General features: G+C 40.4%; 1 protein-coding gene across 1 annotated transcript in view; it reads left to right on the top strand.

Moving 5' to 3' along the window:
- LOC126092089 (DNA mismatch repair protein Msh6) overlaps window positions 1-15,198 on the top strand; it is a 325,870-nt gene that overhangs the window by 284,082 nt on the left and 26,590 nt on the right. The window contains exon 25 of the mRNA XM_049907512.1: window positions 14,212-14,389. Coding sequence (XP_049763469.1) covers window positions 14,212-14,389 — 178 coding nt within the window. The remainder of the gene's footprint in view (window positions 1-14,211; window positions 14,390-15,198) is intronic.

Raw genomic sequence — 15,198 nt, 5'->3', positions numbered from 1 at the left:
ACAAACTGAACGCTTGGAGGAATGTAATTTAGTCATTCTCCCACCAAAAAATAAGACTCTCACAGTAGCTGTAGAAATTGAGCAGTTTTCCAAATCTCACATAAAATTTGGATTAGCATACTCACACTAGCCTCAAATGGACTATTTCGTACAAGAGTAAATGAATCTATCACGTTATGTCTATTTTTGTGTTGTATTACAAGGCCATACACTCATACTTAAAACAGCACATTTTTAACATTCCACTTAAACAGTGCTGTGGCGAAGTTCTGCGTACTTTCTGTTGCAGCTACAAGGGTAATATTTCTAATAGTGACCAATAATGTATGTACATGTAATATGGAATGTCAGTAACTGTCCAAACATCAACTGAAATGCACCGGACAGTTAATTAGCTAAAGTAATGGCACGATCCATGCGATGGGCCTGCCACTTTGCACAACTCACAGTTATAATTATACTCAAAATTAAACTGATGGATTCCACCTACTTTGTTGTTTAACTGTAACCCCATCTGAAATATTACTCCAAAATAACCGTTTGGCTCACCTCTAGCCCAGAAACACTAGAGCACTGTATAGTCCAGTGCTTTAAGAAGCTTGGATACATCACTTGATGTGCCAACCAATATCATTGAGTTAGCCGTAGCATGCCCTTGAGTTAATTTCATACTATGTGGAGTGAGTTTATGACTTGTTTTAGTGTTTTGCGTGGCGTTCTTTCAGAAGTTATTTCAAGGCAGTATGATCAATATGGTTGGCAAAAGCAAATTACACCCAGTATTACACAAGTAGACAAGAGAAATAGTGTTTAGCATGTATCAGTTCCTTAGTTGGGTGTCTGAAGTGGCATCCACATCTTATCAGAAAGCATCTCCTGGTGTTGCCAGTTACCATTAATGAACAGTGGTGGTGTGCGGTATTAGGTTGAGAACTGTTAACGGATCGCCAGTGAAGCCAGTGTATCTGCTGAAGAGAATGGATCACCTACTTTGATATCGCCCGGTAAGCATCAAAATTGAAAGAAAGTGAGCTCAGTGATTTCAGCAACAATGTCTTACGGTGGTAAATATTTGACAGTTTAATATCCTACACCAGATAAATTATGTTCATGCATGAAAGGAACTTACAGTTTCAACAACAGCAAATCTACCATGCTCAGAATATTAAGGAAAATGGGATTTAAATACAGAAGGACCAATAAAAGAAGAAAGCTACTCTTTGAGAGAAGTGGCATTGTAGCAGCAAGAACAGTGTTCTTGAAATCAATGCATGAAATAAAACAAGCTGGAAAGTCAGATATTTATTACCTTGATGAAATGTACATGCATCAGGGCCATTGAAGACCAATGTAATGGAAGACAAGTGAGGATTTTGGAGGCTTGAAGGTTCCTGTAGGCAAAGGGGCATACCTTATTGTCTTCAAGCAGTGGTTGTACAACAGCTACTTCAGTACATGGCTGGGAATTCTGTTATTGTCAATCACAATGCGAGCGTGCACTCTGTGCAGTGAATAAGACTCCTGCTTCGAATACCAGAAAGGATGAAATTATTTCATGGTTATTACCTAGTCCTCACACTGTGCCACAGAACAGGACACAGTTACTTACCGCACTTAACAAGATAGATGAACTTGTGAGACAGTCTGGTCATGGAGTAACCACGTCATCACCATATCATTGCCACTACAATATTATTGAGCTGGTATGGATGCTGAAGTTAAAGACCATATCATAGAAAGAAATGGCACCTTCCGGATTGCTGATGTCGAGAAACTCACACGTGAAGCAGTGAACAACGAAACACTCTCTGGATGGGTAAACTGCACCAGACATTCAGAAACACTCCAGAAAGAAGATTTTAAAAAGGAAACCAACAGACTCAGTAATGGAGCCTTTCATAATTAATCTTCATGATTCTGATTTGGCTGAATCAGAGAGTGAAAGTGAAGGTGATGTTTTGGGCTAACCGTGTCTGTACTGCTTTGCTTGGCTGGTAACGGACTGAAAAAAATATTTTTATTCCTTACGCAGTTTCGGTGTGGACTTTGCTTAAAGCTTGTCTTTGTCTTCAACAACTCGCCAATTTAATTGTGAACTCTAAAGTTCATTGTGTGAAATTTATTTTGTATTTATGTTAGTCAGACTACTGTCTTCACTTTTGAAACAGTAGTTAGTCGTTCATTCCACATGATATGTCAGTTATGCCAGTGATTAAATATTCTAATACCTTCTTCGGAAGTTTCTATTGGAAAGATTATCATAACCTGCTCATGCTTTCCTTGAGATTAGTCCCAACAACCAGAAAGTGGAAGCTCGTTTTGTGTATGTTTGGTAATAACTATGTTTAATAGAAACAATATCAATGACAATTCTGAATTATTTGATATAAATGAGGTGTCTAGGAACAGAAAACGTTGCTTTATTTTTTTTTTAAATAATTGTTTTTAATATATGACAGACCATTCTATATTTTCTGAAACAAGATTTCTTCAGCTATGTGCCGAAAAGAAACGATACATGTAGATCGCCCAGACGGTTGCTAGGCTGCGGTCAGAGTGGCTCCGACAACGGTCGCCAGAGGCCATCGCCGGAGGTCACATGATAACATCTTGGTCACACTGCATCCAATCTCATTTGTCAGTTTTTGATGGGATCGAGGTGGTTAGGTTAGAATATATTTTACATACGAAGTAGGTTACATTTTAACTTACAAGGATGGGACGGATACGACAACACCTCTGTGGTTGGAGATGAGTGCTGCAATTCAGCTTTTGCTGTTATAAGCTGCATGTAAATGAGCTGTATCTGTATCGAAATGAACATAGTGAGTGCTGTACACTCTGTCCTTGGTTACCAGAATTACCAGACAAGTTTCACAAACATACAATGTGTAGGGAAATCGCCATGTCACTAAAGTTAAAAACACTTGAACTTTGTGACGTCCAGTGGTGTAGTATGGTTGTAAAGGTTGGGGAGACTCTACAGCTTGTATAGGGAGACAAAATAGTACAATAAACAATAATTTAAACAAATAAAACAAAATGCATCAAATAAAACAACTGCTATGACCACCACTACCACTACCACCGCCAATAATAATAATAACTAACTTGTTCAAGAAACGATGACAAATTTGTAGAACTCCAGCAGCAAGAGAAGCAGCCTTATATTTTCTTGTACACAAGTGCAATGTGCCTGTCTTTTCTTTACACGAATAAGTCTATAACTCTGTCTGCAAAGATCTGATCACTGGATAGCTCTCCAAGCAGTGTCTTTTCTGTTGCTAACGTGCTCAAACACATTGAATTCCTTAAATAATTCTTCCCTCATTTAAGAGTACTCATGCTTTGTTCACTGCTTGCTGTAGTTGTGAGCAGGGTCAAAACCAAATGCAGGAACTTCATTGTTTCTTCGTAAACAGAGTCTAAATCATTGATGACAATGTACTTTAAGAGGATTTTTGTAGATAAGTGTTTTTTCTCATCAGCATGTATGTTACACAGTTCATTTTCAGGTGTTCTTATTTGAAAAAAGGGTACTGTTCTAATAAATGAAGCAGTTTCAACTTTTCGGAATTCTTTTTGATAGTTCGGGAAACGTTTTTCGTTCAAAAGTTCAACAAACTGAATTTTGAGAAAGTTGGGAAATCTTCTTTCCATCTGAACAATTTGCAAATCCAGTATCTCATAAGTCAGTGCCCTGAGAGATGTCTTTTGACTGTCACAGAATGATAAGTTGCCATTCAAACACAAGCTTCATTTAATGCATTCATCAACGAATGTTTCCGTTCTTCATTGTCATAAGTTTCTCAAAACGGTTCTTATTTTGTCGTGGCAAGCAGTTATACTGACAGATTTTGGCTGAAGAACTTTAAAGAGATCCAGTAAGATCACTTACAAACATGTGTACTTGTTGTATGATTTTGGAGGCATGTAACAGTACCAAATTCAGTTCGTAACAATGAATAAACAGCACAGAACTACTTCACAATTTGTTGTAGTCCTCTTTCTCTGCACGCCATTACTGAAGTGCCATCATATGTTTGACTAACCACTTTTCCTTCCACATTCCATTCTTTCAGTACTGCATGAATAATGTTTGACAAACGTTCAGCAGTTTTACATCCAGGAACATCGTAAAATCGAACGAATCTTTCCTCAATTTTGTCTTCAATACTGTACCTGAATATTCTACTCATTTGACTCTTGCATGACACGTATAATGTTTAATCAGCCTGAATCAAAATTGAAATTCCAGGTCTGAATTTCAGATTTTATTTTCTCATTAACTGCCAGACTTATCATTTCTGTTACGTCATTCTGTATATCTGGAAAAGTTCCTTTAAAGGTTGAAGATGATGACAGATGGTTTCAGATTAACTCTCTCCTTGAGCTATTAAATCCAACAATTCTTGATAGTTACCTTTGTTGCTGTAGGATTCATCTTCTCGATGGCCACGAAAGGCTACTCCTTGTTTACAAAGAAATACAATTGCCTGAATAAGATGAGCTAATACTCTCCTGTTGGATGCAACTTGTTCGTTGTACTTTATTGCTGACAGACGAGCAGCTTCAGAAAGGGCGTGCTCAATTCCAGTTTTGCTCAATAACTGAAATGAATCTTTGTTCTGCAGGTGACGTTTTGATATCTGATGCTTTTGTGCTTTCCTGTCAAAGTTCTTTATTGTACAAATGCCCTCATTGCACCATTCCTTTTCACCACCAAACAGAATAACAATATAATCTGTTATTAACTGTATTCACAGTGAGCCAAGTATACTTTTCGTACCAGGTTGTGTGAAACATGTGTTTTTGTTTGGCTGCACTTAAAACTACACTGAGTATAGGAGTATCTGTAGGTCGTTTGTCCTTCAATTCACACTTTTTTCGTACGTTAATGTAGAAAAAGGCGTTTTTAATAAAAATTCTACAAGGTGTTCAGTTGCTGGCGACACAACGAAAATATGCACTAAAATCACACAAAAATGACTATGAACACAAACTGCGCGACTGTTCACTTCCTTGTTAAAAGCCAGCATAGTCTCAATACCTGCTAGCAAGTGCAGTGCACCGGCCTTCGTGGACGAGGGGAAGTGGAGGGGAGCTGAGAATGCCACTAACGCGCAGGCGCCCACAGCCAGGTAAGGCAAGGGAGGCAGAGACTGAGAGCAGTCGAGTCTCAAGCAGGCAGATACTCAGGGTGTGGCACAGGCTACAAAACTGATGTCTTTGCACATTTAGAGCTCTTATTAGGAAGTTGTATATATTTTTGTTATGAATTACTATTGCATCTTTTTAAGTACGAATACAGGGGAGACTAAGTCTCAAAGTCTCCCCTCTCGCTAAGTCACTAGTGACGCCACTTTCCTTCTCTCACCAGCGATTAGTGTCAGAAGGGACCACAATCTTAGAAACTAACAGGCCATACTTGATATTTTTCATACTTATATGTGAGTATTACGAAAATATGTAGTTTCAGTGATACACTGCACTAATGATCTCTCCAAAACACGTTGTTCAGAGTGTGGTATATTATGCTACCAGTAGCAGGATGTGCAACTTCGGTCTGTAAAGTTTTTGCCAATGAGGTTATGAGCACAATGATTAATTCACGTGGTGAAAGTATGTTTTTCTATTATATGATCCGTGGATTAAATTAGTATGTAAGAAAGCAAATAATATCTAATTAATGATAGACAGATTTGTGGCTTCATAGCCGCTCACTTTATTCTAAAAATGGTGAAAATAAATGCAGTACTGGCTGGGAATTCTGATAATCAGATTCCAGTACACTTCACTAATCTCTAAACACTTACCAGTGGATTTGAGAAAGGAAGTAAGAATATTCCTGATGGCAGTATTAGTTCGGATTGAATTTTCCGTTTAATAATAATAATAATAATAATAATAATAAAATATTACAGTGTCTTTTAGTGCATTTGCACAGCTTGAAAATTCAGTTTAGGAAAAGTTAAAATTTTGTGGGACAGGTATTTGAGATGCAAGAATGAAAATATTAGATTTTAAATTAGTACTGAGAGCACTGTAAATTACATTTAACATATTGCACACAAACTTTGAAACTGTAATTTTCAGAATGTGGTATAGACTTAATTATTAGGAAAATGTAATCGACAGATGTCAAAGAGTCACTTCTGGTTTTACTTGAACCTGAACTGCATCTTTAATGTGAATTGGATTTTTTAACGGATCTTGAATCACACTCTAGAAGTAGGGGTTTATATTTAACGTTGTGCAGGCATATGTCAAGTAACCTTCAAATGATTGTCATTCAGTATACGTGTGAAAGACAACCATAAAGTTTAGTGTAAGATACTGTGAACACCCAAAGCACTGAAAAGTGGAAACACATACCCATTTACCTACTACCATAAAAACGTCAGTAAGCAGTTGTAATAATTTGTAGACAGCTGATGTCCACCTACCACAACCCATAAAGATCCACAATAGTAACTTTTAAGCTAAAGATAAGCCAACTTTGTCACTTGAACAAATTATTTTTCCAGATTATAATCCCACACCTACCTATCGCAATCAAGGAGTAATTGCCAGCTGCTTATTGACGGTTGTGGTGCACTGCTGCTAGTATGACTATTTCATTAGCTTCTCCTGTCAACAGCAGCCTCTAACATTTCTCCTACATTCTCCGAAATCAGGATCATTTCAGGTTTTTCTTTGGTTGCAACATTCATTGTCCACTTGCATGTATGTTCTCCAAATGATAGGTTGGTGTGCAGGCATTAAACACTGCGCAAGTATTGTAACGTTTAGGATTGCTATCTATTCTACGTTGTAGTTCGTTACACGGCCACAGTGGCGCATTGAGTAGTCCCGTGTTCAATATGTCGGAGAAATACAACATTGCGAATGGGGTTTCCTATTAGAAGTTGTGAAATAGTGGCCTGTCCTACCATCGCAGTGTGGAGGTGGGGTCCCCTGTGCTATTGGAAATTTAAGAGCCATTGAGTAGCATGCCATATGTTAAGATTGTGTACCCCTTTATATTCCTCCGATTACAGCTGCATCAGTGGTGAAACAAAGAGAATGCTTCAGACAAAACATATGTAGATTTTGCTGTAGAATCGTAATTTGTAATAAAAAATGGGGGATCCTACTGAAGATTTAAAAGTTGCCCACAACCCACCCACACATGGGGTGGAGTGGGTAGTTGAGTGTGGTATCATTGGATGTCTCCCAATAAGACAAACAAATTGGAATTATACCTTTTTGTGGTCTGATGTATGGTTTTAGATATATTTCAGTGTATAATAAACACACACATGTTAAATGTTATTAAAACCGATGAACTGCAGGGACAGATTCTTGACTGGAAATGGAGGAAGAAAGGTCCTATGAACATCTGTCCTGAAATGGACAGTGTGCATGTAACAACAGGTCTTCTTGGAACACATCACAGAATTGTATTACATCCATATCACAACAGATGCTCATAGTGATCTCCATGGGTTGCAATGTGTGCTTTCACACACCACTTCATGGATTGCCGCACCCTCGCCACATGTGTGGAGCTTCTACTTGTGTTTGTCTTAATATCCTGCAGAACCTGGTCTTCCATATCTAGTGTACGCACAGTCCACCGGCTCCCTGCAGGTTCGTCTGTCTGAAAGGACCCATACTCGCACAAATGCCTAGAAAAAGGGCTTAAAATGTTGTGTGAAGTGGTTCGTGCCGGTGAGGGTACTTATTGTATAGCTGTGCTTCCTCTCGATCATTTCCATCTGCTTGACCGTACACAAATATCATCTTGTCTTGTTCCCAACACAAATACTGGACCATTCTGCTGTTTATACAGCCGTGAACACACAAGGAACAAACAGCATATGGTCAGAGGAGCTGTCATTCTAGTGTGGCAGAGATCATCTCCGTACACATGTTCATAGGAGTGTTTTCCTCAATTTCCATTTTTGAATCTGTCCCTGCAGTTTGTTTTATTAAAGTTCACCATATACACTGAAGAACCAAAGAAACTGGTTTACCTGCCGAATAACATGTAGGGCCCTGCAAGCACACAGAAATGCGCAACATGAAGTGGTGTGGACTCGACTAATGTCTGAAGTAGTTCTGGAGTAAATTGACACCATGAATCCTCCAGGGCTGTCCATAAATGCGCATGTTGCAAGGCATCCTAGATATGCTCAATAATGTTTGCGTTTGGGGTGTTAGGTGGCCAGTGGGAAAGTTTAAAATCAGGAGAGTGTTCTTGGAGTCAGTCTGTAGCAATTCTGGATGTGTGGGGTGTCGCACTGTCCTGGTAGAATTGCCCAAGTCCGTTGGAATGCACAATGGACATGACTGGATGCAGGTGATCAGACAGGATGCTTACGTACATGTCACCTGTCAGTCATATCTAGACATATCGGGGGTCTCATACTACTCCATCTGCACACACCCCACACCATTACAGAGGCCCCACCAGCTTGAACAGTCCCCTGATGACATGCAGGGTCCATGGATTCATGAGGTTGTCTCCATACCTGTACATGTCCATCTGCTAGATACAATTTTAAGAGTCTCATCCGACAATAAAACATGTTTCCAGTGGTCAACAGTCCAATGTGGGTGTTGACGAGCCCAGGCGAGATGTAAATCTTTGTTTGTGTCCTGCAGTCGTCAAGGGGACACTAGAGGCTTTGAGTCCGAAAGCTCATATCGATGATGTTTCGTTGAATGGTTCGCAGGCTGACATATGTAGATGGCCCAGCAATTTGCAGAAGGGTTGTACTGTCACTTTGAACGATTCTCTTCAGTGGTCGTTGGTCCCATTCTTGCAGGATCTTTTTCCGGCCGCAGCGATGTCGGAGATTTTATGTATTACCGGATTCCTGGCATTTACGGTGCACTCGTGCACCAACTGTAACACCATTGTAGCAGCAATAATCGATCTAACAACTGCTCCAGACACTTGTTGTCTGATTTGGCATTGCCAGCCACAACGCCATATTCAGCCTGTTTACATCTCTCTGTATTTGAATACACATGCCCTTACCAGTTTATTTGGCACTTAAGTGTATATATTCTTTCCAAATTATGCTTTGCTAGATCTTGTAATTTTGTATGACACCAGTAACTGAAAACTGATTACTTTGTAAAGCTATTTAAAAGACTCTGCTGGCGGTGGCAGTGGTGGTTTTGACGGCAGCGGCGTCAGTGGTGGTGGTGGTGGTGGTGGTGGTGGTGGTGGTGGTGGTGGTGGTTGGGGGACAGGGATAGATTTCATCTGGATACAGCTTACATTAAAGTAACATTCATTATGTAATTTTGCATTTTGAGGTGAAATTTGCATTTATTGAAAATACGTAATTTTTTATGTCCCTATCTATTGTTAAGATATGACACCTTCGGTGTGAGAGGAAGACCTTTAATGCTGTGCCATTTTTAGCTTTCGTAGCAGAATTTTATGATCTATACTGTCAGAGGCCTTGATAAATGTTGTGCACTACTTCATACACAGCAATACAGAGATGTAGGCTACAGAGCGGTGCGGCAATTGTCGTAGGAAATCTGGACAGGAGCAGAAATGATTATCAAGCAAGTTAACACAACAAACAAAAATTTTCTATTTCTCCAAACTTACGAAAACTCGATACAAGTAATGCAGTGGGACACAAGAGTCCAGCTATCTCAATCTGAATAAGTATGAGTCTCTCTGTAGAAAGTCACAAACTATGGAGTGGAGACGGGCACAACTAGGTGGCATCTGCGCTGCAAGCTGGCTCCAAGTGTGAGTGGGTCAAGTCGATGCGACCGACGATCCTATATTGCAGCAACAGAGTACACTTGTAGTCCAGAGTTGCTGGAGATGTGGCTCAGTTGATGTGCTCCATTGGGACTGCTGGATCTTCCACGACAGCTATCAGTGTTGGACGGAATCTTAAAATTGCTTTGCCATCTGTGATATGCCAGTAGGGATGGTATCGATACATGATACCACAGCAAGAAAACATAAAGTACCATTACAGTATCATTTGTTGTTTAATCCCACTAGGATTGAGATTGTGGAGGATGCAATATCTGTTTTCAGAGTCCACAGGTTTGGCATCTGATATGTAGGCTGAGCCAGGTTAGTACAAAAGCAGTAGATTGTGCCACCCGACTCAATGGGATGGTGAGTTTAATGAGTGGTGGGATGTGCACCACTGTTGCAGCCCTCAGAAGATGTAAGTCAAACTGTCTGAACATAGTCTATTGTAACATTTTTCATGTTAGTATAATCAAACAATGGAAACTCCAGGATGGAATTAACAATATTAGAGAAGGAAAGTTGCTACTCACCATATATCAGAGGTGCTGAGTCGCAGATACGCACAACAAAAAGATTCACACAATTAAAGCTTTCAGCCATTAAGGCCTTTGTCAGCAATAGATGCATACACACATGCACGCACACAATCACACAAACGCAACTCACACACACAGCTGCAGTCTCAGGCAACTGAAACCACACTGCGAGCAGCAGTGATGGGAATGGCGACTGAGTGGGGGTAAGGAGGAGACTGGGGTGGGAAGGGATAGTATGTTGGTGGTGGCAGACAGCGAAGTGTTGCAGTTTAGATAGAGGTCAGGAGACCGGGGGGGGGGGGGGGGGGGGGAAGTAGCCGGAAGGAGAGAAATAAAAAGACTGGGTGTAGCAGTGAAATGACAGCTGTGTAGTGCTGAAATGGAACCAGGGAGATGGCTGGATGGATGAGGATAGAATTTAACAAAGGTTGAGGCCAGGAGGGTTATGAGAACCTAGGATGTATTGCAAGGAAGTTCCCACCTCTGCAGTTCATAAAAGCTGGTGCTGGTGGGAAAGATCCATATGGCACAGGCTGTGAAGCAGTCACTGAAATGAGGGATATCGTGTTTTGCAGCGTGTTCAGCAACAGGGTGGTCCACTTGTTTCTTGGCCACAGTGTGTCGGTGGCCTTCATGTGGACAGGCAGCTTGTTGCCTACATAGAATGCAGCACAGTGGTTGCAGCTTAACTTGTAAATCACATGACTGGTTTCACATGTAGCCCTGCCTTTGATGGGATAGGTGATGTTGGTGACCAAACTGGAGTAGGTGGTGGTAGGAGGAAGTATGGGACAGGTCTTGCATTTAGGTCTATTACAGGGGTATGAGCCATGAGGTAACTGATTGGGAGCAGGGGTTGTGAAAGGCTGGACGAGTATATTTTGTAGGTTCGATGAACGGCGGAATACCACTGTAGGAGGGATGGGAAGGATAGTGGGCAGGACATTTCACATTTCAGAGCATGACAAGAGGTAATTGAAACCCTTGCAGAGAATGTAATTCAGTTGTTCCAGTCCTGGATGGTACCGAGTTACGAGGGGAATTCTCCTCTGTGGCCGGACTTTGGGAGTTGGTGGGAGACTGGAAAGATAAGACACGGAAGATTTGTTTTTGTACAAGGTTGTTAATATAATCATGTAGGCTTCTGCGGCCTGACTCACTCGACATGAAAGTTTTCTGAGTATGGTATCGATTCATATTGTATAAAACTACTGTTGGAGAAAACCAGCATTTCAGCCACGGTTGCAGCGGCATACCCAGTAGACCCATAAGAAAGCCGCTGCATCCGTGGCCAAAACGTTAGTTTTCTCCAGCTGTAGTTTTATACAGTAGGACATGGTATCATACCCAGAAAACTTTTATATTGATTCTTCGTGTTAATAGTGATGTGACAACAAATTAATAAAAATCCAAATTTCTAGGTTATTGATCATTCTCCAAATCCAGTGGGTGTCATTATTGGTCGCTAATTATTCTCCAAATCCAGTCACTGCATTTGCCTGAGTACATGATGTAGGAATTATTCTGGCATCTAGATTTGCTTTTTGAGAATAGTAACTTTTCACACAATAAGTAGTCAAATTTCATTGATAGCTAATTTGTGCAGTTGATTCATAAATCAACTTCTGAACTGCATTTTGGCAAGATATTGCTTTCAAAACTACAACTTCCACTCACTACAGCCACTCCAAAATATCGCTCACTCCAAGTGCTACCATATTGCTACATATGTTACTGTTTGGACACAGCTGTCTTAACTTACACTGCCTGATCAGAAAGAGGGAAGCATTCAAAAGGTGTGGACAGCTGGCAGTGTCACTTTATACATATGCACATCATTGGTGGGTATGTAAATGATTAGAGCTGCAATTCTTTGAGACAGAATGAATGGACACCAGAATGCATTAGCTTTCTTCATTTATAGGATTGTTATCAGACCTGATAAAGAACAGCATCAGATTTCAAGTGATTCCTGTAAAGAGAATGTTGATACCAGTTACTTGTATGACACAACATTATCAACAACGGCCAGGAAATTGGCTGCATTGTTGGTTTCTATTTGGCCAGCAGTTCAAACTGTGCAACACCAAGATTTTTTAGATGTGACAGTGATCCGATGTCAGACCACATGGTGACGAGAGAGCAGCCGTACTCGTAAAGATTCTAGTCATTCATTTCTGACTGTCGATAGGGAAGATTAGCGTGTTGATCAGGAAACAAGCGGGATAGAGAATTATTGTTCCATGCTTAGGCTGTTGTTAACAGCACAACACAGAGTTGTGCTGTAACAGGGAAGAACGGATTGTCTGTAAATGGCAACAAATTTTGTTCAGCAATGAAGTCTGGTTCTGCGTACCCCAGATGACGAGTGTCGGGTAGTGTGCGACGACAGGGAGAAGTTCCATTCTGTCATTGTGCTGGAGAGGCACAGCTACGTTACTCCTGGTGTCACGGCGTGGAGAGCCGTCAGGTATGGCTTCAGATCACAGTTGGTAGTGATTGCAGGAATTCTTAATGGCACAATGGTACAACATAGGCATTTTGCGTCCTCGTATGTTACCTCTTGTGTGACAGTATTGCGCTGCCATTTTTCGACAGGACAGTGCCTGCCCTTTTGTGTTGTGTGTCTCTGTGACATTGAGGGACTCTTGTAATCACCAGATCTGTCCGCGATAGTACACGTGTGGAAAGACATCGGATGTCAGCTCTGTCTCGGGACAAGTATCTGGTATGTCAAGCACCGTTTAAAGCATCCGATAGGAGCCAGCTGGCCTGTGGTGAGGATGCAGCAGTTTCATGACACCCTTCCCAACTTTATTAGTGCACGTATCCAGACCAGGAGGGGTGCAGCATCCTACTGATAAGTGGGCTTATACTGCCAAGTTCTTAGTAAATTTGACTCAATGTTATAATCACTCAAATAATATCACATATTTCCTCAATCCATGAAATTTAATTTCCTTTTCTCCTTTTGGATGCATAACTCTCTCTGTCAGGGGCAGTTTATATATCTTAATAGACTTAGTTACACACAGTTCTTAATTGTTAGTTTTAACAAATTCACATGTGTTCTGCTCCAAAATTGACTTCATAACTATACTTAACAATTACTATTACATTTAATTTTAGACACAGTTAATTTGGGCTTTCACTTGTTTTCAGTTGTGACAGTTTCCTTAGACATTTCATATCACTTTATACGAATTACTTTTTCATTTCTTGCCGATTATTATAAATATGGCCTCTGTTTATGTCACAAACAATTATAGATATCATTTTACATAGACTGAACAAAGATTCTACTAAAGTATTTTCCATGTATTATGTTAAATATCATTAATAGTAATTAACGCAAGTAGGAAACAAAAATTTGATACACTATGGAACTAAAGTGTATTGTGTTGCTTAGCAGTCCAACGTATCCTGTATTGCCATATGCTAGCCTCAGTCTGTTACATTACAGTATGCACTATCACACATTGTAGTGCTCCACTGTGATACAGATGGCTTTAACAGACTGCTGGGTTATGCCACCTCTTTGCCCTCATGCTCAATTCTGTTGTACATACTCATTTGGTCCATTCTTCCTGGGTTGTGCAGTCTTAGCAAATTTGAGTGTGTTTAATTTTTGTGTAGTCCTTTCTTATTTGGATTGAGCTACGGAATAACAAAAAGTTGTGTGTCATGGTGTGAAAAGAGGAGGAAATTGTTCATGCCCCCGCCCTCACATTATTTTTATATTTTTTTCCTTTTTATTTTGGTGCAAAAGTTGAACATCTAAGAAATGTTCAGCGCAACATAGTGTTTGAGATATAAGGAGAAACATCATTACAAAGCTGACTTCATTTCAATTAAAAATTCTTACCAGCTTTTTGCGTTTTGATTTTCCAGGGCTGCCACGTTCCAGCTGCCTCGTTTGAGCTTACATTGGTTGACAGAATTTTCACAAGGATAGGTGCGAGAGATGATGCAATGGCCGGAGAGAGCACATTTTACATTGAACTAAGCGAAACTGCGACTATCTGTGCACATGCTACAGAGCACTCACTGGTACTCGTCGACGAACTGGGTTTGTATGACTTGCAATAAATGTATTGGATAAAATTTTAAACATGAGTCTGCCCAAAGAGCGTCTTATTTACATATGCATTTGTTCCCCACCAGCTGCTTGTGGTAGAGGGGGCATCATCATGTACTGTACTGTGACACACACACACACACACACACACACACACACACACACACAGACACAGACACAGACACACACAGTACTAGGGGGCATCATCATGTACTGTACTGTGACACACACACACACACACACACACACACACACACACACACAGACACAGACACAGACACACACAGTACTAGGGGGCATCATCATGTACTGTACTGTGACACACACACACACACACACACACACACACACACACACACACACACACAGTACTAGGGGGCATCATCATGTACTGTACTGTGACACACACACACACACACACACACACACACACACACACACACAGTACTAATACTGCTACTATTCTCCCCTCCCTTCCTCATCCAGTTCAAAATGATTCACCAAAACTATTACTGTCCGTAGGACTGTACACACTTGATTTTTCTCTGTTTTTAGTAGAGTGGTTATTTGTGAGTATATGTACGGGATGAAGTAAAGTGTTTAACTCTTCTTGGAACATGTACCCTCCAAATTTTAATAGTAAGCTTTTCCAAAATACCCAATTCCTTTGCATTCCTACATACATTCTCTGCAAACCACTGTGAAATGCATGGTGTAGGCTTCGTAGCATTTTCCACGTATTAGAGTTTCTTCTTGTTCCATTTGCATAAGGAAAGCAGGAAGAACACACTGCTCAGTTG

The sequence above is a fragment of the Schistocerca cancellata genome, chromosome 7 (genome assembly GCF_023864275.1).
Source record: "Schistocerca cancellata isolate TAMUIC-IGC-003103 chromosome 7, iqSchCanc2.1, whole genome shotgun sequence".
Taxonomy (NCBI): Eukaryota; Metazoa; Arthropoda; class Insecta; order Orthoptera; family Acrididae; genus Schistocerca; species Schistocerca cancellata.
The sequence above is the reverse complement of the archived record's forward strand: the minus strand, read 5'-3'. Positions and strand labels throughout refer to the sequence as shown.